Consider the following 22,643-nt stretch of genomic DNA (forward strand, 5'->3'; position numbering starts at 1 on the left):
CATCTCCGTTTTACAGATGGCTAGAAACTCCTACAGGTTAAGCAGCTTACTCAAAGTCATACAGCTCAGGAGTGGAAGAGTGAGAGTTTGAACCTAGGTCTTTGATTTGAAGTCTTTTGTACTTGTCTGAAGGTGGTGGATTTGTGAGTAATGAAACGTGCTACTAATAACCTCCTAACACTTGCATGACACAGTTATGAAAATAATACTCATTGTGTAAGTAATTCGTATTTGAATTGTTGTGAGTTGGTTACTGCTTGGCTTTTAGGTTTCTGCCCAATCAACATGAGGCAGGCAAGAGCTCAACTCCTCAAAGACCCCCATATTGTACAAAGCTAAGAGCTCTGGGGCTAGTTGAAGACTCAATTCAGCCTCCTAGGATGGCCTTGGGGCCTGAAGAGCTGGTAATTTGACAAGGGCAGATATGAATGTGTTGGGAAGACTGGGTTTGTATTATATTCTGCCCCCAAAGACTGAGCTAGTCTGAAATAGGGCAGTCCTAGGAAGATCCATAATTCTACATTGGAAATGGATCTAGAAGATTCTTCATTCTCCAGGGTGATGGGAATAAATTAGCTTATCAGGGCCCGTTCCATTTCCTTCCATCCTCCTACAATTGTAATGGTCTGAGAGTAATAAGGATACTATGAAAAATGGGGATTTATTACACAGATACAACTGCCTGGATATGAAACCAAGAAACTTACAAGAACCAAAATAGCAAGACAGCCTCTCTATCGCTCTCATCTCTATCACTATCATCTCTATCTCTATCTGTATCTCTATCTATATCTCTATCTGTATCTCTCTTTAGCTTGCACAAACACAGTCTCTCTTGGCATCTCTGTTTTTCTCAGCTCAGTTGTCCTCTTGTCCCACAGCTCAAATTTCAGGGGCATTCTGATGGTTTCCTCAGTTTCCCTCCGACCCTCTTGGCTTTGAACCACGCAGCCTCATTGGTCATTAGCCAGCATATGGATAGGGCTCTCAAGCCTGATGCCCAACTCAGTCAGTAGTCACCCTGCCCCACTCCCCCAAAACCAGCATAACCTTGCTTTCTTGAGTACAAGATTGGTCAGGACAAGAAGCTGGGCAAGGCAGGCACTGCCTGGTATGCACTTAGCATCTTGGATATCTTAAAAACATTTATTTTTAATTCTTAAATGACAATGTTCTTCGTCTCTGTGTTGTTGGAGGAAATGAGATGAAGTGAAATATGAGATGTAGGAACCTCAAACATTCATTTTTTATATTCTGTGCATTATAGTTGTCAAGCCTCAGATTTAATAGAGGCTGTATCAAGAAGATATTAACCCTCTCTATGACTTTTGCTCATGGTCATTGAAACCTTGTCCTTCCTCTACCAGGTTTGCGGTATGTATTAAACAGGAAGGAAAATAGACCAAGGGTACATTATTTCTCAGGAAACTGCTATTCTCATATCTTAATAGTAAATTACATTTTTCTCTGTAGATTTGTTTTGTATATAAAGCACTCGTTTATCCATCATTTTTCTTGCTCAACTCAACAAAGTTATGAAGTTGACAGAAAAGATATTATACCAGTTCTAAACCTAGATTCACTGATTTTTAAATGACTCACCCAAGGTCCCAGGTATAAAAAGGGGAGGATATAGGCCCAGAGCCTCCATATGTTCATGTGTCAGGTGGGATGCTGGATGTGTCAGAGGATGGGTACATACCTCTTTCTCTTATCATAGTTTTGACAGAGGCCTAAACACTAGAACACTCTTTTTTTAGTTGTTGTTGTTTTAAGGAGGGCACAGCTCACAGTAGCCCATGTGGGGATCGAACCGGCAACCTTGGTGTTATTAGCACCACGCTCTAACCAACTGAGCTACCCGGCCACTCCAGAACACTGTTGATATTTGTCAAGAACAACGTGTCCTAAAGCAGGTTGCTGGACCACCTATGCAGGACCTCTAAGAGATTCTAAACTAGGTTAGACCAGTCTGAGTGCTTATGTTCTTGAAAGAGGATTTATTTAGTTGTAGGTTGCATGTCCCTCCTTCCATAGTTGAGAGGTGCTTCAAGGGAACCACTCAGAGAGATTAATAGGTGTGTCCTCAAATTTGGAGGACATAGGGTCCAGGTATGTGACATGATTGAGAACCTAAAGGTGAGAGGTCATGCCTGGTTTGGCAGTGCAGAGAGAAAGAGGGAGCAGGCAGCCGTTGGAGTGAAGATGGTGGTCAAGGATGTATGAGTGTGTGGGTTCCATGGGTCCGTTGCAGAGAATTTGCCAGAATACTCTTGAAAGGGTAACCTAGGGTAGGAGCAGGGGCCAAAGACATGCAACATAAGACACCCACCAGATACCTAAAGCTCAGGAAGAAGCGTAACAATCAACCAGGAGGAGGAGAACCTTTACCTGCTTCCAGCAAGCTGCAGTTGGAGGTCCTTGTAAGACAGACTCTGGAAACAATTACAAATGTGCCCCATGAGAGGAGTCCGTTTTGAATGTCCTCCAAGGCCAGGGCCCCCAGCACAGGACAAGAGAGTATGGCCATTTAAAATGATGCCGTTTAATCCCATCTCTCCCCATCAGCCAGGCCTGGGAGGGAGGGCCCTGTGAGAGGGGGCAGGTAAAAGAGAGAAGCCTGGAAGGGAAACCGCAGGGGAGCAAGTCCTCCCCCACTTTTAGGCCTAAAGCAGCCCTGAGCTGGGAAGGTGAGAACCTTAAATCTAATACAGTTAGAAGTTTTGATTACTTCACTGGACTGGAAAATTTCGTAACTGAAATGAGATCTTTCTTGAGATTGAGGGGCCCAGGAAAGCTATGGGACTTGCTTAAATTTTCCATTAAGCCAAAGGAAAGAACTAGCTCTCCAAGTGGGATGGAAGAGGCAGCTTGATTAAAATGAAGTTGCTTTATGATCACATCCTATTGATGAAATAGGATCAATTCAAGGAGATGATTAGATGAACAGTGTCTCATTTCATCGTCTGGACAACTCTCCAAGCAGGTACCACATGTGACCCTCATTGTACAGACGAGGACACTGAGGCAAGTGAAGCTTTATCACTTGTTCGAAGTCAAATAGCTAGAAAGTGTATTAAAAATTGAAATCCCTCCCCCAAGGGGGATCAAATATATGGTGATGGAAGGAGAACTGACTCTGGGTGGTGAACACACAATGGGATTTATTGATGATGTAATACGGAATTGTACACCTGAAATTATGTAATTTCATTAACAATTGTCACCCCAATAAATAAATTTAAAAAAAAAATTGAAATCCATTTGTCTCCACTGGTTCCAAAATCTATGACCTCAAATACTTTCCCAAACTGCGTCTTGGAGTGCCAGTTTGCTCTCTACTCCTTGTCCAGTGGCCTTTTAAACATCTGACACTGCATCCTCCTTGCAGAAAATGAGCCTGCTTATTATTATTATTGTTTGGTTTTTTTTTGTTTGTTTGTTTTGCTGTGGCTTGGGTATTGTATACATCTCACTGTATATGTCTTGGGGCTTTGATTTCTTACATCTTTTAGCTATGACCTCTGTCCTGTTACCCAAATTATGTCCACACTTGTGCTGGCTAGCCCTATTCCCATCTGTTTCTCCTTCTGAATGCATTCAGAATCCTTCTTAGCATTTTTGGTGTTTTTGCAAGATTGCTGCTGAGTGGTTGCTTATGTCTACCAGCATTTCTGTTCGGCTGATTGAAAGTCTCCTTGCCTTTAAATACTGCTGCCGAGGCTAAGGTAAGCATCTTTTATTTGTAAAAAGAAGTAAGATGGAACCCACTTTGCCTACATTTTGGCTGAGACTCCAAAAGGTCAAGAACAAAACCATGTGCCAAAGTGAAATATTAGACCACTTTTATAAGACCCTCAAAGAAGATAGTACCCTTAGGTCACCACTTGCATACAGGATATAAGAGGATTGAAATCCAAGAAACCAAAAGAGGAGTTTGAGAGTAGCAGGGTTTTGGAAAAGGTGTATTATAAGTCTCATCTGCATACCCCCTTGGATGCCTGGTGAAGTCACAGATATGAAATTCTGGGGATCTGTTCGAAGCAGCAGAGCAGAGAAAGATGGGCACTAGCTACATGTACATCATTGGTGGGACAAGGATAAGTGAGTACTCAGGGTCAGATGTGGCTTTTGGAGATTAGATGTGGGCCATGTTGAATTGAAAGATGACATGAGTCATTTCAGAGCCTATCTAAGAGCACCTCAGGCCGGGATGGGCAGGGGGTTGGCTAAATTCACAGGGGCTGAAGCAGTACGTTTAAGTCCAGCCAGTGGTATGCTGTGTCATGGAACATCCCATTGAATGTTCCCAGAAAGGATCTCAACATCTTCTAGAACACCCCAAGAAAATCTGCTTTGAATGTTTAGCAGTGCCAGAGAGGGTCAGAGACAGACATGCCCAGAGGAAACCAAAACAAGAGCATTGTGCTTTATAAGAAAAATATATATTTGGTCGTTCAGATGACCAAAATATCTTCATCCATGGTTCCTGGCTTACAGGTCCCCAAACCCCCAGAGTTTCCTAAGTGTTGAGAGTGGAAAAGGTATCTTTTGTCATGTGAAAGAGGTGATTTTTTGGAAACACCTAAGGATAGGGGTTGGTAGCCAGTGACATCAGCCATGTGATTAGAGGGTTGAAACTTTTAGGACCCCTCTCTGCTACCACCTCCTGAGAGAGAGGGCTTGGAGATGGAGTTTAATTACCAGTAGTCAATAATTTAACTAACATGTCTATGTAATAAAGCCTCCACAAAAAGCCCAAAAGGATGGGGTTTGGAGAGCTTCCGTGTTTGTGAACAAGAGGAGATGTGGGGAGAGTGATGTACCTGGAGAGGGCATGGAAGCCCTACCTCTTCCCCATACCTGGCCCTGAGCATCTCTTCTATCTGGCTGTTCCTGCCTTTTATAACAAACCAGTAATCCAGTGAGTAAAATGTTTCTCTGAGTTCTGTGAGCCACTCTAGCAAATGCATGGAACCCAAGGAGGAGGTCACGGGCACCTCTGCTCTACAGCTAACTGGTCAGAAGTAACAACCTAGGCTTGCAGCTAGTATCTGAAGTTGTTGGGGTGGAGTCAGTTTTGTGGGATCGAGGCCCTTCATCCGTGAAATGTGATGCCACCTCCCCGTAAATCATATCGGGGATTTGCTATCTCCCTGTAAATCATTTACACTGTAAATCAGAATTGAGTTGCAGGATAGGACAGGACCCAGTTGGTGTCTAGAGAATTACTTGATGGTGTGGGGAACACAATGCCTCTGCCACCACAGTGGAATTGAGTGGGCAGAACACCAAAGAATTTTACTTCTTCCTTTCCTGCATTTATCTCTCTCCTTCCTCATATCCCCTTATTCTTGGCTTCAATGCCCAAGGAGCCAGAGATAGTCGGGGAGTAGGGAAGAAGTCTAAGGGGGACTTGAGAAGAAGCCAACTGTGCTGCCTTTTTCCACAGAAGTGGACCAGGCCAAAGCAGGCTGAAAACATCTTACATTTTAAACGAAGTGTGAAGTTTTGACTAGTACATGGGACTGGGTATTTTACTTACCTCCATTAGACTTTTCTTGGGCCAGAAGTAGCCAGCAGATTTTTATATTATCTGAGAGTGACCAGAAAAGTCCTGGGGCCTGTCGTATATTTCATCAAGCAGCATAAGAAAGAATTATCTCCTCCAAATGACTATGGATGGACAGTGATAGAGAAAGAATAGACTTATTTTATTTCTTTTCTTTTTTTTTTAAGATATAGTTTGAATTTACTTTTTTTAAAAAATTTTACTGGGGAATATTGAGGAACAGTGTGTTTCTCCAGGCCCATCAGCTCCAAGTTGCCATCTCTCAATCCAGTTGTGGAGGGCGCAGCTCAGCTCCACAAGTCCAGTTGCCACCCTCAATCTCTAGCGGCAGGGGACACAGCTCACCATTCCATGTGGCAACCCTGTCATTGAGAGCTCGCACTCTCACCAACTGAGCCATCTGGCTGCCCCTAAATTTATTTTTCTGACTGTACCTACTTACAAGTCTGACTTGTCAATGAGCCAGTTATCCATTTGTGTATAAAAAAGCATTCACGTCATACCTTTCTTGCCTCTTTCCTTACTTTAGTTTCCTTCATGGCTCTTAAATCACTGGACATATTTTAGACTTATTTAATTTTAATTGTCTGTCTCCCCCTGCTAGAAGACAAGCTCCATGAGAGAAGGAAATTTGGTCTGTTTTTTTTCCTACTATATCTCCAGTTTCTAGAATGGTGCCTGGCATATAGTGAGTGCTCAATAAATACTTGTTGAAGAAAGAAAGGAAGGAAGGAAGGAAAGGAGGGAGGGGGAGAGGAAGGAAGGAGTACATTCAATAAACATGTACTGAGGTCCTATTATTTTGCCAAGTGTTGGAGTAAGAAACATTATGCCAAGTTATTATGCTAAATGCTAGGGTAAGAAACAGAATTCAAAATAAGATCCCTCTATATTAGGAGCTCACAGGCGTGGAGGAAATTGGGATGAGCAACCACAGTGATGATGGATGCTATGAAAGGGAGAAGTGTATGATGGGTGCTGTGAGGGGCACCTGAACTGAAATGGGTGGCGTGGAGGGTCAGACATGGCGTCCAGTGGAGATGGCCCCTGTGAAGCTCCTGAGCTGAACCATCTCTTGAAGGAAACTGGAAACATACCCCTCAGGTTTCAATGGTGGCTTAGTGAATTTTCTACGCTCATGGTCCCTCAGGCTTCAGGAATGGGGCCATGGGAGACCCAGAGTCACAGGGGAGCAGTAATTCAAGCTCACTGGAGTTTCTCTGGTTATTGTTAGTCTACGTGATTTTGGGAAAGAGCACTTTAAAGTACAGTATTTTGTTTTGGCATTTTATTTGGACTTTCTTCAGGGGTTACTTAGCTATACCAGGATGCGTCCCACGCAAACTAAAATGATCAGTACTTCTGTCATCGTTTGTTCATTTGTCAAGTCTCTCATCCAAGACTACCCCAGGCCCTGTCGTAATCGCAATCATAAGACTGACTCTAAGGAAGTGGTGCGTGTTGAATCCTGTAATCTCAGAAGGATTAAGTACAGAGCACATTTGGTACTGTGTCATAGAAGGTGACAACTTTTTGGACATAAAGGAAAAGAGAAAAGCGAGTTATTTTAATAGACAGATTTTTCTTATACAGCTAATGAATCGATGCCAAGGCAGTTTTGGAACTCACAGGAAAATATTGATGAGCAAATTAGGCTAATATTAGTACTAACAGCATTACAGACTTTTTTTTAGACTTTAAAATGGCAAATAAATGACTAGCACAAAAATATGCTAACACTCATTTTATAAATAGATGAAGAACAGCTAAGTAGGCCTCCGATATGAGCTAGTTTAGTGGAAGAAAATACATTTAAAAATTATTAAATTAATTAAAACATCCCTTAAAGGAATATAAAGGGATATAATTATACCGGATCTGACAAATTCAGTTATCATTTACTGAATTGGTTCCAGTGAGTTTTTTCTTTGACATTGAATGATGTTTTGACCACTCTAGTCTTAGTGATACTCCTTGCATTCAGATCTAAGTACCTGAAAGAGGCATAGAGATCAAAGTTTTGTAAATGGAAGAATTTTAAATGCCGTCGTTGGAGAACCACTTCAACCAGGAGAAAGGACGCTGTTTGGGGATAGGGGACCCCTCATTCTCCCTGTCTCCATAATCTCTGGGTTTGGAGTTGCTGCCGTGGGTTCCAGCCTCTTTTCCTATATCAGCACACCGAATCTATCTACCTTTCCAGTTTCAGAAATTCTGTATCAATTTTGGACCACCAGATGCACTTTCCTTGTTTTCTGCTGCAGCTGTGGGTTTATTCTAGTAAATATCTTCTCTATCATTTATAGGGATTAGGGGCAGGAATGAAAGTAGTCACCTGCGATTTTGATCCCATCATTCTCCTTTTCAACTCTTTCTATAGCAATAGTCATGTGCTAAACTTCACTTTTAGATAAACTGGGTTTTAATTGTTCGTGTATATCAGTTTGCTTAAGCAAATGTAACTGTTATTGTTGAACAAGTGGAACTCAAAATGTGCAATCACTCTCACACACACACCCACACACACACACACACACACACACACACACACACCTATGTTTTTTACCTCCACTGTCTATTTGCTCTGCTTTGTGGAGTTAGTTTTTTCTCTACCCATGGATAAAATCGTGGGCAATTTCCATCATTTTTATGGGCACTCTCAGATGGTAAAATGTCTATTGGTCACACTTCAATAATTAAAATAGCTCCTCAAAATTATGAATTTCATTTAAAATTAAAGCTCTTCCCTTTCTCCAGTTAGGGTCTGCTCCCGGTCTGGGAAGTGAGCGGAGGGAAATGTGTGGGCAGGGGGTTTTAGCTGATTTTCTATTTCTTCACTTGCTCTGCTCCTCCCTTCCTTCAGACAGCTAGACAACTAAAAAGCTCTCTTGTGATTACCTTACTAATCTTAATTACTTAGCTGTACCTGTGTTTGTGACATAACTGTTTTGTTATCTGAGAGTGATCGGAAAACATACAGCACTTGTCCCAGATTTATTTTTTGTAGGGACAAGGAATGAACCATCCCCCAAAGGCTAGCATAAAAAAGGCAGTGGAGAAAAACAATGGAATTATTTGTCTGATTGTACTGCATGAGACCCAGGTGATTAAAATAATAATGGGGAGGGGGTCTCTCGCTTCTCTGGGATCCTTTAAATATGACACTACTGAGTTCACCTAGACATAAAAACAGCCAGAATTTCCAAGGGCAAAACTGCTGAGAAATAGGAATAATCTTTTGAATGATTTTTAAAGATATGGACTTCTAACACAGTCTCAGTGTTTACTTGTTGATGATAACGACTTTTTTGGCAATGGTGCACAAAAGCTACAGTTGGTAGGGGAGTGCTGCTTAACAGGGTAAAATAAGACTCTTCCTCAGTTATAACGGAAGGGTTAAGATGATGGATGTCAACTTCTTCATTACAAACTGAGATGCCGAATTACTCATGTAGAACATGCAAAGCAGGCAGTAACGGATTTTGAGCCTCTTGGTCTCGCATCCACCTTGAAAATTAGAAAAAAAAAGGTTGAAATTGAACAGATCTGGCCAAGAGTATTTAGCATTTGAAGGTGTCATTTGGAGCTGGTGTGCATGCTGAATCCCACTCCTCTTGTTGGAGGGTGAGGTCTCATTCACTTCAAGTCTGTGAGCAAGGCCTCAAGGATATCAGGCTGGGAACGTTTTAGGCGGGGAATATTTTGGGGAATATTGGGGAACAGTGTGTTTTTCCAGGACCCATCAGCTCCAAGTCAAGTTGTTGTTTTCAATCTAGTTGTGGAGGGCGCAGCTCACTGGCCCACGTGGGAATCGAACCTTGGTGTTATGAGCACTGCGCTCTAACCAACTGAGCCAACCAGCCACTGCCTAGGCTGGGAAGTTGATTAGTGTTTCCTTGATGTTGGGTAACTTGGTAGACTGGAGTCTGACTCACTCCTGAAGTAGCCTGTGGCATCAGGGAAGAGAGCTGACTTGGGAAGTACCTGCACTTCCTTCAATATAGGTCAGAGGAGTATGCTTTCTGGCGACTCTATAAGGAACCCAAGAAAAAAATGTCAGTTGAGGATCATCTAAAATGACTGATCTAAAAGAGAGTCTGCCAGGAGGTAAGTCATCCTCAGCAGAAAGAGGCTGGTTATCCTCAAATGTGGAATTTGAGGGAAGTCCTAAGAGACTGCTCATTTCCTGAACCAGTCACCCAGGTTGTGTGTCTACTGGGTTTTCTTAATGCAGCATATACGGGAAGAATTCACCTTGGAAGGTTTGACATGAGGACTTTAAAAAAATTGATACTCAGGAAAATAAGGAGTAAGAATGATATTATGAAGTGAACTTTCTGTGTTTTTTGTATTACCGTTTGACTCAAGCTTGATTTTATTATGCAAATTAAATGGAAATTTTAGTGATTATCCTGGGAGTTTGTGAGTTTGTGCTGTTAATTTAGCTATCACATACCAAATTGTCAATCTCCAGTATATACATATATATATATATATATATATCCATATCTCAAAAGACTTTTAAACATACATTAGTGCTTTTATAAACTACCCACCCTTATGTCAGGTTATGAACATTTTAGACCAAAATAATTTTTCACACTACGATGGTGTAGGATTAGGTTTGCCTACATGCAACGAAAATCGCACATCAACAGTGGCTGTTCACATAAGGTTTTATTCTTTCAAGTAAAAAGTCTGGAGGATAGCAGGCTAGGAGTGCTATGGAAGTTCTATAGATAATCGGAAACCTACTCCTTCCAGCTTTCTACTGCTCTTCCATCTTTTGGGTCAGGCCCAAGACAGCTGCTGGACACTTGTCATTATATCTGCATTCCATGCAGCAGGAAGAAAAAAATGAACGAGGGACCTTTCCCGGAGGGTGTATACATTCCTTCCACTTATGCCTCACCCGTCCCTGGTTGTATCTAAGTATAAGGGAGACTAGACAATGTCATCTGAAACAACATGGGCCCAGATAAAATTTGGGGGTTCTATTACTGATGATGATAAGGAGGTCTAATATTGGGGGATAACATTTGCCTCTGATAAAGAAAACATGAGGTTAAAAGCCGTCTCTGGAGACAGATGGCTTTGATTGTTGGCTCCACCACTTATTAGGTTGTAACTGGTCAAGAGTCTAAAATATTCCGTGTCTTTATTTACTTAGGTGTAAAGTGGGAATAGTAGAGATTCAGGAGCATTTAATGTGAAGGCATTTTGAGTGGTCTCGGGCCATGTGCTATTGTTGCTACTATTATCCCCGTGGTTTACTGTAACTCACCACGCTCCAGTCAGTATAGCCTCTGGAGTTTACTACTCTAGCCCTAGAACCTAGTAAGATGCCTAGCACTTCACAGACATGGATGGATGGATGCATGCATGGATGGATGGATGGTTGGGTGAATGGATGAATGAATCAGACTGCATGTGTTTTAAATTGTGGAACTTCTACTTTCTAGATGGTTTACATGGTTATGACTTAATCCCCTTCGGCCTCAGTTTTCCCATAAAATGAAAATAAACTCTTCCAAGCATTCTTTCTTTCTCTCTCCTGATCCATTCTCCACCCTTTTCAACCCTGCTCTGGGCCAAGGAGGCTGACTTTTATGGATTGCATCAATGAACTCCCTGGCCTTCTGGCTTCCTGTTGGGATTGGCCTGTGGGAGGCACTGGCAGGTGATCAGAAGTGGGAGGAGAGTTAGCTTGAACATTTATTGATTCCTGTGGTTTCCTCCCTGCAGGGCCATTTGTTTGGCAATGGCTATGTGCTACAGACTGAATGTTTGGGTCCCCCAAAATTATAATGATGAAATCCTAACCCCTCAGTGGTATTAGGAGATGGGTCATTTGGGAGCCCTAGGATGGGCTGTGCCCTTCTAGTAAAGCCCCCAGAGAGCTTCCTCCTCCTCCCTTCTGCCATGTGAGGACACAGTGAAAAGATGGCCTTTTCCAGACACTGAATCTGTCGGCACCTTGGTCTTGGACTTCTCAGCTTCCAGAACTGTGAGATATAAATTTCTGTTGTTTACAAGCCACCCAGTCTATAGCATTTGTAACCAGTAATGGACGAAGACACTGCCTGTCTGTTCTGAAAGCCACAACTATCAAGTGGCCCTCTTTTTACAGCTGTAGGTCTTTCAGGGTTCCAGTCACTGCCCCTCCCTTCTGGCTCTCCACTATTGCTATCCTCCAATGGCATTTCAACATTGTTTGTTGATTTTCTGAATGCTGGCTGGCCACACTTTTATAAATACAACCTTCATTAAAATCTTTTCAGTTCCCCATTTCATTGTTCTTTTTCATCTGCAACCGTGATTGATACACAACACTCCTAGGGTTACTTTGAGTGTTTAATGAAATAATGCATGCACAGTGCTTAATGCAATGGCTGACACAGAATAAAAACTCAATAAACTTAAGCTCCACCAATGCTATTAACAACAACAACAAAAATGCAATGTTCTCATTATTTCATGTTTGGCAATATCTTTGTTTCATACAATTTTCAAAAGTATTTATTAATTTGTTCAAGTATTTTACTGCCCAAAATGATCAGAGCATACCTAAGGTTAATTTTGGGGTCAAACTTATACCTTAAAACAAAACAGTAGCTAGTAACTTTTCCCCCTAAAAGATGTGTCTTATTTTTTGTTAAAATACAAAATATGAAGCCCAATACTGTATCCTCTACCATTGACTCGTGAATCTGGGAATCTAAGAAGAGGAGTAGTTGAACTGAGGGTATAGGAATCAGAGCTGGGAAATTGGGCTGGAAGCCTGGTGATTCAGAAAGTTGAGGTCTTAGAGAACACAACTCAAGGAAGCCAAGGATCAGCAGAGGCATGGAGTCGACCAGGGAAGTAGGACCAGAGACTCCAAGTAAAATTGCTTTGAGTAAGATGGATTCCTAGTTATTATAGAACCTTATTATACTGACCCAAAGTAGACCAAAGGCATATGATTATAGTTATGATACTCTTGCAGTTGAAGTCTCCAAATTTCTAAACAGTGGTTTCTCAGTTTTTAAACAAAATCTAATGGGATTAATATGATCTGGGCTTCCTTGGATGTGTTGTGGAACCTATTCTTGAGGCTCAGGAAAAGTAGTGGGTTCTCTTGGTGGTGGTGAGTTCTGGTTCTCTGCTGTGAACCTCCACATTTGTGATCTTCTAGAGTTTGTATGAAAATATTCAATCCTCAGCCTCTGTTTTTGTTCCTCAGATCCCCTAGATGTTACCCATGATGCATCTGCAATTGGTTGGAGTACACCTTACAATCTGCAAATTTTCCTCATAGTAATAATTGCTTGATAACTCATTGAGTTTATCATCTATGATAGAGAATGGAGAATGATGATGAGGATGATGATGATGATTGTGTCTGAAGTCCTATGTGATTTACAAAGTGATTGCTACAAACATTTTTTTACTTAGAGAAGTTAAAATATATTTACCTTGAGAAGGAAATAGAAAGCAGATGTAATTACTATTTAATTTAATGCAGCACTTTCCATTTCATGGAAACAACTAATTTGACTTTTATATTCCAACAACACATAGTAAGGAATTGCCATTTTTACATAGTTATGATAAAATAGTTAACTGCTATGAGATATCACTTATATATTTTTTTAATTTATTGGGGTGACAACTGTTAGTGAAATTACATAGATTTCAGGTGTACAATTCTGTATTACATCATCTATAAATCCCATTGTGTGTTCACCACCCAGAGTCAGTTCTCCTTCCATCACCATATATTTGATCCCCCTTACCCTCATCTCCCTCCCCCACCCCCCTTACCCTCTGGTAACCACTAAACTATTGTGTGTGTCTATGAGTTTTTGTTTCTCATTTGTTTGTCTTGTTCTTTTGTTGTTTTTGGTTTATATACCACATGTCAGTGAAATCATACTGTTCTCTGCTTTTTCTGTCTTGACTTATTTCGCTTAGCATCATACTCTCAAGATCCATCCATGTTGTCACAAATGTTTCTATATCATCTTTTCTTACTACCGAATAGTATTCCATTGTATATATATATACCACAACTTCTTTATCCATTCATCTATCCATTCATCTATCGAAGGACACTTTGGTTGTTTCCATGTCTTGGCCACCATAAACAAAGCTGCAATGAACATTGGAGCACACGTGTCTTTATGTATAAATGTTTTCAATTTTTTTTGGTAGATAGCCATGGGAAGGATTGCTGGGTCATATGGTAATTCTATTTGTAATTTTTTGAGGAACCTCCACACTGCCTTCCATAACGGCTGCACCAGTCTGCATTCCCACTAACAGTGTATGAGGGTTCCTTTTTCTCCACAGCCTCTCAAACACTTGTGACTATTTGTCTTGTTGATGATAGCCATTCTGACTGGGGTGAGGAGATATCACTTATTTTTAATGTCAGTGAATTCAACAATTAAAATCAGAATGTTCTTCAAAGAAATATATTTTAGTAACTGACCGTTCTTTATAATTAATTTACTTTTCTCATATATGGCTTCTGTTTTTCCAGACTTTGATATCAGAAACACAAGAGCAAATGGCACAAGTTTATTTAAACACAGAACTGGCCGAAATGAAAAGCAGGGCTTTATTGAATGAGGAAACAATGAACTCTGGGATTGTTGAAAGGTATTCTTAATATTTTCCTTTGCTTATAGAACAGGCACATGCAGGGAAGGATTTATACAACTGTTGAAGTGGTATAGCGACCCCAGCTCACATCACAGGAACACATCAAGCACAGGAACACATCTCAATGCTTTCTGCTGATGCCATTCCGTCTGTTTGGAATTCCCTTCACTCGGTTGTTTGCCAATCAGCACTACTCATTCTGGATCCAGCTAAAATGTCATTTCTTCTGTACATGTGTTTCCAGTCAGGGTTCTGACTATCTAGGTTTGACCCACAGCTCCCCAATTTACTTGTAAAAGTCATGTGGTGTCAATAACCCTCAGTTTGTTCCCCTGTACAATAGGAATTATAAAAGTATCTACTTCGTAGAACTTTTCTGAGATTCAGATGAAATAAAGTATGAAATGTGCATAGAAATATTGCCTGAGGTGCATTAAGAATTAGGTAAGCTGTTATTAATCAGAATTAGTTGCTCTTATGTCCTTGCCCTCTGAGCATTTTGCTTATGTTCTACATAGCTGTTGTATTTAGATTCTAGTTAGTTATATGCATGTGTGTTTCCCCTGAGACAGAGTTCCTTGAGGGTTGGAACTGTTTCTTAGTCATAGCTATAGTCCTGCAACAGTACCTTTCTATGGAAGTGTGATATAGACTGTCGTATATTGTAATTATTGGAAAATGTAGTCAAAGTAACGATGAAATGCTGCAATGTCCATTTACACATTGGGACATTTTACTTTGCAAAAGTACATCAAGTTGCAAACTTGAAAATCCTTTAAGAAACAATTGCCATAAAAATTCAGTCCCAAATTAGTTTTCTCTGGCTTTGATAGTCTATAAATGTCAATCTGACGTGTTTCTAAAACTTGTTATCTTCTTTCCAGGGACACTGGATTGCCAAAGACAGGCTTTGGAGCTCTCTTTACTAGACACCCACCAGATCGGCACAAATTGTGAGTAATCGCTAAATTGTGAGTAAATCGCTTCAGATTACACAAAATGTTTCTTAATGATTCATGAGGTTTGTTTGCAGGGGTGAAGCAATGAGGGGTGTACCAAGGTCAACAAAATGCCCTTTAGGTGTCATTTTGCAGAATTCTTTTTTTTTAACAAAAGGTTTTCCCCCCATCAATAGTTGGTGCAAAAGTAATTGTGGTTTAAAAGGTTAAAAATAATTGCAAAAACCTCAATTACTTTTGCGACAACCTAATAATAATACAATCAATCCATATTGTTCATGGATTCCATATTTGCGAATTCTCCTACTCACTAAAATTTATTTATAACCCCAAAAAGCAATACTTGGGGAGCTGTTGCCATCACTGACGAACATGTAGAGAGTGTAGTAACAAGTGTGATGCCCACATTCCCAGCTGAGGTTGAACAAGGCGAGGCTCTCATACTGTAAGCAAGTGTCCTTTCCAGGTCTATTTAGTGACATTTTGTGTGTGTGTTTTGCTGATGATTTTGCTGTTTCAAATGGCTCCCAAGTATTGGCTAAAGTGCTATCTAGTGTTGCTAAGCAGAAGAAAGCTCTGATGTGCCCTATGGAGAACATCCGCGTTAGATAAGCTTCCTTCAGGCATGAGTTATAGGTCCGTTGGCTGTTTTACAGGGTCTGCCTGAGACGGGAGTGGAAATGCCCTAAATGATAATGTCACACCTCATTTCACAGTCACCTGTTATGATTCTGGCCAGGCATTCTAAGCCTGCGAGTCCTGAGCCCGATTGCTTCAGTAAGGCTGGCCTTCATCCCCAGCCTGCCGGAGCACCTCTGAGTTGGCTGGCAGGTGCACGAGGAGTATCCCCAGGACGGTCCTGGAGGAGGGTGGGCTTCTGGCTTTCATCAAGGTGATGAGCTAAAAACATCCTGCTGACTCCCTTCCCTGTGCTGTAATCTCAACTTTTTAGCAAAGACGTGGGAAGCGGTGACACACCTGAGTTTTCCTGGCCGTGGTGCAGGCAAGTGAGCCCAAGTGCAGAGCCGTGTACTTGTGGAGTTTGGAGGTGGCAGTGGGAACTTAGAGCTTCTGATAGGACTAGAGTTGGTAGGAGAGGGTATTAGAGAGAAGGAAGTTGCATGCGGAGGTGGGAACAAAAGTCTGCTTGGGGTTCCCTTCAGGTGATTGATCAGGGTCTGGACTCGGCATGCACTCTCAAAATAGTGCACCAACTAGAGCTATCTATAGTGTGTCCTGAAATTTCCCAGCGGCTCTCTCCTGCATGGTGGTATTGTGCAGTGGGCTCTGGGGCTAAGTTACCTGCCTTCAAATCCGGGCCTTGCCATGTAGTAGCTATGTGATCTTGGGCTAGTTATATAACCATTCTGTACCTCAGTTTCTTTATCTGTAAAATTGGGGTGCAAATTACATAGGCACCCATATTATAGGGTTGTTGTGATGATTAAGTAAGTTAATATATGTAAAGCAATTAGAACAGTAGTAACTGATGCGTACATGGTTAAGTGCTAGGTGTGAGTCAGCTGGGCCAGATACTGGGCGAACCCGTTCAGTCTAGAAACACATATCTATCAGTTCAGGGGAAATGTTCTTGATTTATTTCATCAGTGATTCATTTTCTGTTCTTTCTTTTTGAAAATTCTTTATTTGGAAGTTAGATTGCTTGCCTCAGTCTTTAATTGTCTTGTCTTTTCTATTTTAGTTTTGTCTTTATCCCCTACTTTGCTTCTCTGTTTCTTCAGCTCTACTATTGAATTCTCTTTTTGTTTTCTATTTTTATAGCACCTATTGTTTTTTAATTTAATGACTGCAATATCTTCTCTAGATAATATCTATCTGGAGATGTTAAAGATAGTTTGTTTTTGTTTAATTTTTTCTTTTTTTATTCGTGCATAGTTTCTATTTCCTCCAAGATTTTTCTTGTTTTCGGTTTGTTTTCTTTGTCGGCAGGTATCTATCTTCTATGTTAGGTTTTCCTCAGGTGTCTGGTAATCAATCCTTGGTTTTCTCCTCATGATGAAGAGGTGAGGCTTGGAGCGTGAGTGAGACTGGTTGATTTGGAGCTGCATTGGTGTGATCTAGGTGGGTCTTTTCTTTTTTCTTCTTTTCTCAGAAGCCCTAGTGTCAGTATTTCAGTCTTTCCTTGTGAGTTGGTCAGACTCCCAAGAGGAAGCTCCCTGAACTGCCCATCTGAAGGGTGAGGGCTGATGCCTGTGTTCTTGGCGCGAGAAGGGCATTTGGCTGGGACATCAATATTAATCCTTCATTGTGTATGGTCACTGACCCATGTTGTTGCTCAAGGTCTTTCTCTTATACCCTTTTCAGTGAATAAATTTCTAGCTTCCTGCTGGACTAGGGTAAGGGCAGTTGCCCAGCACTGGGAAATGGAGGAGGGGCCTAGAGCTCTATGTACAAGTAACTGCTTCTTAAACAGCTCTCCCCCACTTCTCCTTCGCTGATTTAAGACTCAGCTTTCTGCTATGTCAGAGACCACTTGTCCATCTTCTCTTTAGCTTCCAATATTTGTTTCTCTTGTCCCTTTTTCTGTTTTCCCTGTTCTTACGGATTTTTTTTTAATCTCTTTAATGTGATTTTAGTGGAACTTTTTGAGGAAGCAAGATGTGAGGTGTATGTTCATTCTTAACTCTGAAGTCATCAAGTCTCATGTGAAATGTCACCTTCTCCAGAGCAGCTTCTTTTCCCACTGCCACCCCCCACCCCCATGGTATGACCCTTGGATATTCATATCACTGTGTGTTTCTTTTTTCCTAACACTATCCATCTTGGTTGCAATGAATTGCATTCTTGTTTGTCTTTCGTGCTAAAGTCAATGCTCTGAAGAGCAAGACTGTCTCAGCTCTATCCTGAGTGCCTAACAGAGGGCCTGACCTGTAGCAAATGCACACTAATTATTTCTTGATTAATAAATTATTTCTTATGTTGAACAGCAAATTATAATGGGAAAGGCATAGCTAATTCCTGTCTTATTTGATTTAGGGCTTCAAGGCCTATAGAACCAACGTTGTTCTTGGTTCTATTCTGGTAAATGCATTAGAAGACATGGTCTCTAGAAAGTCAGCCCTTATTGGTTTAAATTGCTAGAATTGCTTGTTTGTTTTATTTAATTCATGAGTATTAACAAGGAAATAACTACATGAGTACCTTCCACCGTTCTCTGATAATTTCGTATGTAATTCTTTCTTTTAGTTAATGTACACTAATTATAAGACATTCCATACAATAGAAGGCTTTGATGTCTTAGAATCTACTCTCTTGAATATTAACTATTCTTTTGCTTATTGCCAACTGTACAGTTGTGGAAGTTAAATGTCAACTTTAAAAGGCAATGAATAAGCATGAGTTTGCTCAATAGACCAAAATAATGTGCTTCAACTTATAAAAGAAAAGCAGTAATTGAATTGTAAATTTAGATTTTAGGTTACCGCTTAATGGAAAACAATCAAAATACAGGTATAACTTTGATATTGAGATATTAGTCAACACATTTATCTTCATTTTTAGATAATGTTCCTTATGTTGTGATGGCATTTGACAATGTGTTTCTTTTCTCACAACTTAACCAATGGCCTACCTATTTATTTTGAACAAATGTGAAGAGGACATAACACCTGTCCTCCGTAAACTGGCAGTAAATATCTCAGTGGGACATATCAAAAACCACAATAACTGGAATGCTTGACACGACTGGACTTATCGGTCCTGACCTTAGCTACAGAAAAGTCTCCATATGTGGATAATTCCCTCCACATAAGTCACAGAGAAAACAAAAATTAAAAATTTTAGTGTAGGGAATAGTCAGGTTGAGACTAAAAATAGTATCAATGACTTAAGCTTTAAAAATGAGATTTATATAGTTTGAGGCTAAGTGAGCTAATCTAGAACCAGAGCTAATGTTTCTCTTGAAAGTTGGTTGCATTTCCATCAGTGAGTTTCCAAGGAATTGGCATGGGCCAGTGATGGAAGGAGTGAGAGGCAAGGAGGCTCAAAGACCTCTTAGACATCAACAGTGCTCTTAGGGGGTCTGCAGCACATCTGACTTTTGGTGTAGAAAAGTAATGAGAGGCACATTTCCTTTAAGGCACATAGGAAAAGTGGATGCAAATATGAATATAATTAGTGAGTTAATTTAAGAGTCTTTCTTGCCCTCCCATCTTGTTCTCAAGAATCCTCAAGAACTTTCACTTAATTTGGAAGTACTCTTTGAGACATGGAAAGATAACTCACTAATTATCAGAAGGCCCCTGGATATATGATTATCTAATACAAAATCATTTTATGATTTGTCCATAGAACCAGACAGGTGTAGCTGATTCCTTCTAAGAAGTAAGATTTTCCATACATAATATCTGGACTGAATCTGTGACCATTAAACAAACAACCACAAACCAAAATCATAGGACGAGAAAACCAAACAACAGCAAAACCCATGTGAAGCACATCCGATTTTGAAAGGGAGGTGTAATATAAGTACAATTTTAAGATCTTATTTCTCAGAAGCCCTTATTTAAATATACATATGTTAGCCAGGTGTGGTCCTGGGATGATGCTTTTGTAGGGGAAGTTAGTTTTTCTGACACGGAAAACCCAATTCTGGTGTAGAGTATTTTCTGGGTGAGAAGCAGATCCATGGGAGCCTGGGTCAGTTTGCAGGCAGCCCAAGAATACTGACCACCTACTGGAGGACGGAGAGATACGCAAGGTCAGCCCTAAACTAAGGTGTCTTATCATTTTTACCAAATTTCATTACCTCTTGGTGGTAGCGATTAGTGTTAATTGTTGAAATTTTATGATAAATGTGTCATTTCCAGAATGCATCCAAACACTTATTGTGATCCACACGACTGGAGAAGAAATTAATAGTGTTTCGGATCACTGGGTAGATTTTTGGACACAGTGTTGTTTTACAAAAAGACCATAGTATGGGAAAACATAAGCCATGGGTTCTCCTTCTAGACCTGCACTAACCCTGCTATGTGACCTTCTGCTGGCTGATAAACCCTCTCTGGGCTTCAGTCGTTTCCATCTGGAAAATGAGGGGATTGAATCAGATGGTCTGTGAAGTCCTTTCCTGCTCTAAAATTTTATGATTCCAAAGAGAAAGGCATCTGTAGTGACATAAATGGACAGTAGAACGAGGCCAAGAAGTAGTTCAGGCAGTTAAGTTTTCATTGTTGGCACAGAGCACTTATCCATATGTGTGAGGAGCGATTACTTCACAGTAGTAGTAGCAAGCTTAGGCCACAGTTTAAACGTTGAGTGTATTCCTCCCGCGGGGCATTCAGCATCTGTAAAAACTTTGGCACTCTTCACAGCAATGGGACTGCACATCAATAGTAAGAGAGGTTTCTTTGTCTCCCTTTTCTTTTCTCAAAGTACAGTGGAAGGAAGGCATTTTACTTCCTTTTCTACTCAGGCACTTGTGTGGTAGGTTATCTCTTGGTAAAATACCGCGCAGTTGTGGAACATTTTTCCAGACGAAAAAAAAGTTTAAAGAATTGCCCTGTCGTGATGGTGATGAGGGTAACAAAGAAAATGTGAAGAGAAGAGTGGTGTGCTGAAAAGACCAGAAAGGCAGTGAGACAGGCTGGAGTTCGATTCTTCATTCCCTATCTTACTCATTGTCAGAGCTTTTGTTTCCGTGTGTCCAGCTTTCTTCATTTGGATAAATCCTCACCCCCATCCAGTTAGGCCATAAAATGCTTGGGCTGATTTTGTTCCTCACTCTTATCTCCCCACAAGCCCAAGGGTTGGGTATATGATCAGAAAGCACTTTAGGTTAATAGTTGGAGTTTGGGGCAAGGTGCTCTCTCATGGTTGGAGTTTGGAGCAAGGTCCTCTTCAGGGGGCAAGTTACAAAGCGCATCTGTGTGCTCGGGGAGCAGCTATCTGTAAGTGAAGCTAAGCGGAGGCCTGGAAACAGACAGCTCTGAGGACGGTCCTTTTATGTGTGGTGGAATTTTCCTCTTTTTTTTGTTTTGTTTTTTTCATTTGTTTGCTTCATCAGTTTGATTTGAGTTTCTACAACTTTAAGAGTGATACTCATAACAGCAAACACTTACCTGGTGATTACTCTGGTCCAAGCACTATTCTAAGGGTTTTATGTCTGCTAACTCATTTACTCCCTACAAAAACTGGGAGTTGGTTCCATCATTATCTGCATTCTATGGAGGAAAAAACAAGGCACAGAGAAGTCAAGTAACATGTCTAAGCTCTCATAGCTGGTAAGTGATAATGAGCCAAGATTTGAACTGAAACAGTCTAATGCCAGAGTGCATGGCCTTAGTCATTTTTCTATGCTACCTCTCTGAATGATGTGCCATTAGGAGAACTCCAAACATCACTTTCTCTGTAAACATGGAAATGATAATTGCTACATTTAGGCAGGCCCGGCCTTGAGCACCAAGCTCATAAAGGAAGTACTGGGGAAAGGTTCTTTATCTCTTTTGAAATTTGTGGAATCAAATTTTCCATTTTTCAAACAACATGGGCTATTGGTTCCGCAGACATGCCTTGGTCTTGGCTTGACATTTTTCCTCTTTGAGGCAAGAATCCTGCTGAGGTCATATCACCAACATGGGCTCCCAGGAATGGGTGCTTAGCTAGTGCTGAGTGAACGATTGCTTTTCTAGATGGCTAAATTTGCTGAAATGACTTCAGAGTCAACCAAAAGGCTATTTTGCTTTGCATACTCTTTCATAGAGGGTGTCCTTCCTTAGCTGGTATACTTTGAAGCCAAATGGCTAAGTAAGTGGGACACTTTTCCATTCGTTGATGTTTGGGGTTGTGACTCAGGTCCTGACTTGAGTTGTGTGTCTTGGCATAGGAGTGTTTTAATGGTGGGTAATAATAACCTATTTCGTTGCTATCCCTGCAGGGCAATTCAAATCATTTGATAAGAAAATTTATGTGAAGGCACCTGATATGTACCTGCTAGATCTAAAGTTTGGTCATCACAATAGATTGATGTCTGACTCAGACCATCCTTATAAGTCTTTGTTGACTCTAACTTCATTAAAATAGCTATTCAAGTTATACCCACCAACTTGAAGACCAGGTTTCTTTGCATATTCAGGTGGGCTCAATAAGGTCTTCTAGATAAAATTATGAAGATAGGCTTATTTGATTTACTTATTGTGGTTTCTAGTCTCCAGAGGTGACCTCCAACAATTCCTTCCCTTTCTGTACAAGCATACCACAGCTCCCAGCAAGAGGCAGAGGTTATTTGCCTGCCCTCTGAAACTGGGTTGGTCTTGTGACTGGCTTTGGTCAATCGAATGTGGCAGAAGGGATGTTCTGGGACTTCTGAATGCGGACCCACTTATGGGACTGGTAGACTCTACTTTCTGGTTCTTGGACTCTAGCTGGCATGCCGTGAGAAGCCCGAGACACATGGAGAGGGACCAAGGCACATGGAAGAGAACCAAGGCACTGACTTTGACAGC

General features: G+C 40.9%; 1 protein-coding gene across 1 annotated transcript in view; it reads left to right on the top strand.

The window, feature by feature from the left end:
- Positions 1-22,643, top strand: part of CFAP95 (cilia and flagella associated protein 95) — a 72,313-nt gene that overhangs the window by 27,029 nt on the left and 22,641 nt on the right. Inside the window, exons 3-4 of the mRNA XM_081066900.1 lie at positions 14,100-14,218; positions 15,106-15,174. Of these exons, the coding sequence (XP_080923026.1) occupies positions 14,100-14,218; positions 15,106-15,174 (188 nt within the window). The remainder of the gene's footprint in view (positions 1-14,099; positions 14,219-15,105; positions 15,175-22,643) is intronic.

Source organism: Rhinolophus hipposideros, assembly GCF_964194185.1.
Source record: "Rhinolophus hipposideros genome assembly, chromosome: 11".
Taxonomy (NCBI): Eukaryota; Metazoa; Chordata; class Mammalia; order Chiroptera; family Rhinolophidae; genus Rhinolophus; species Rhinolophus hipposideros.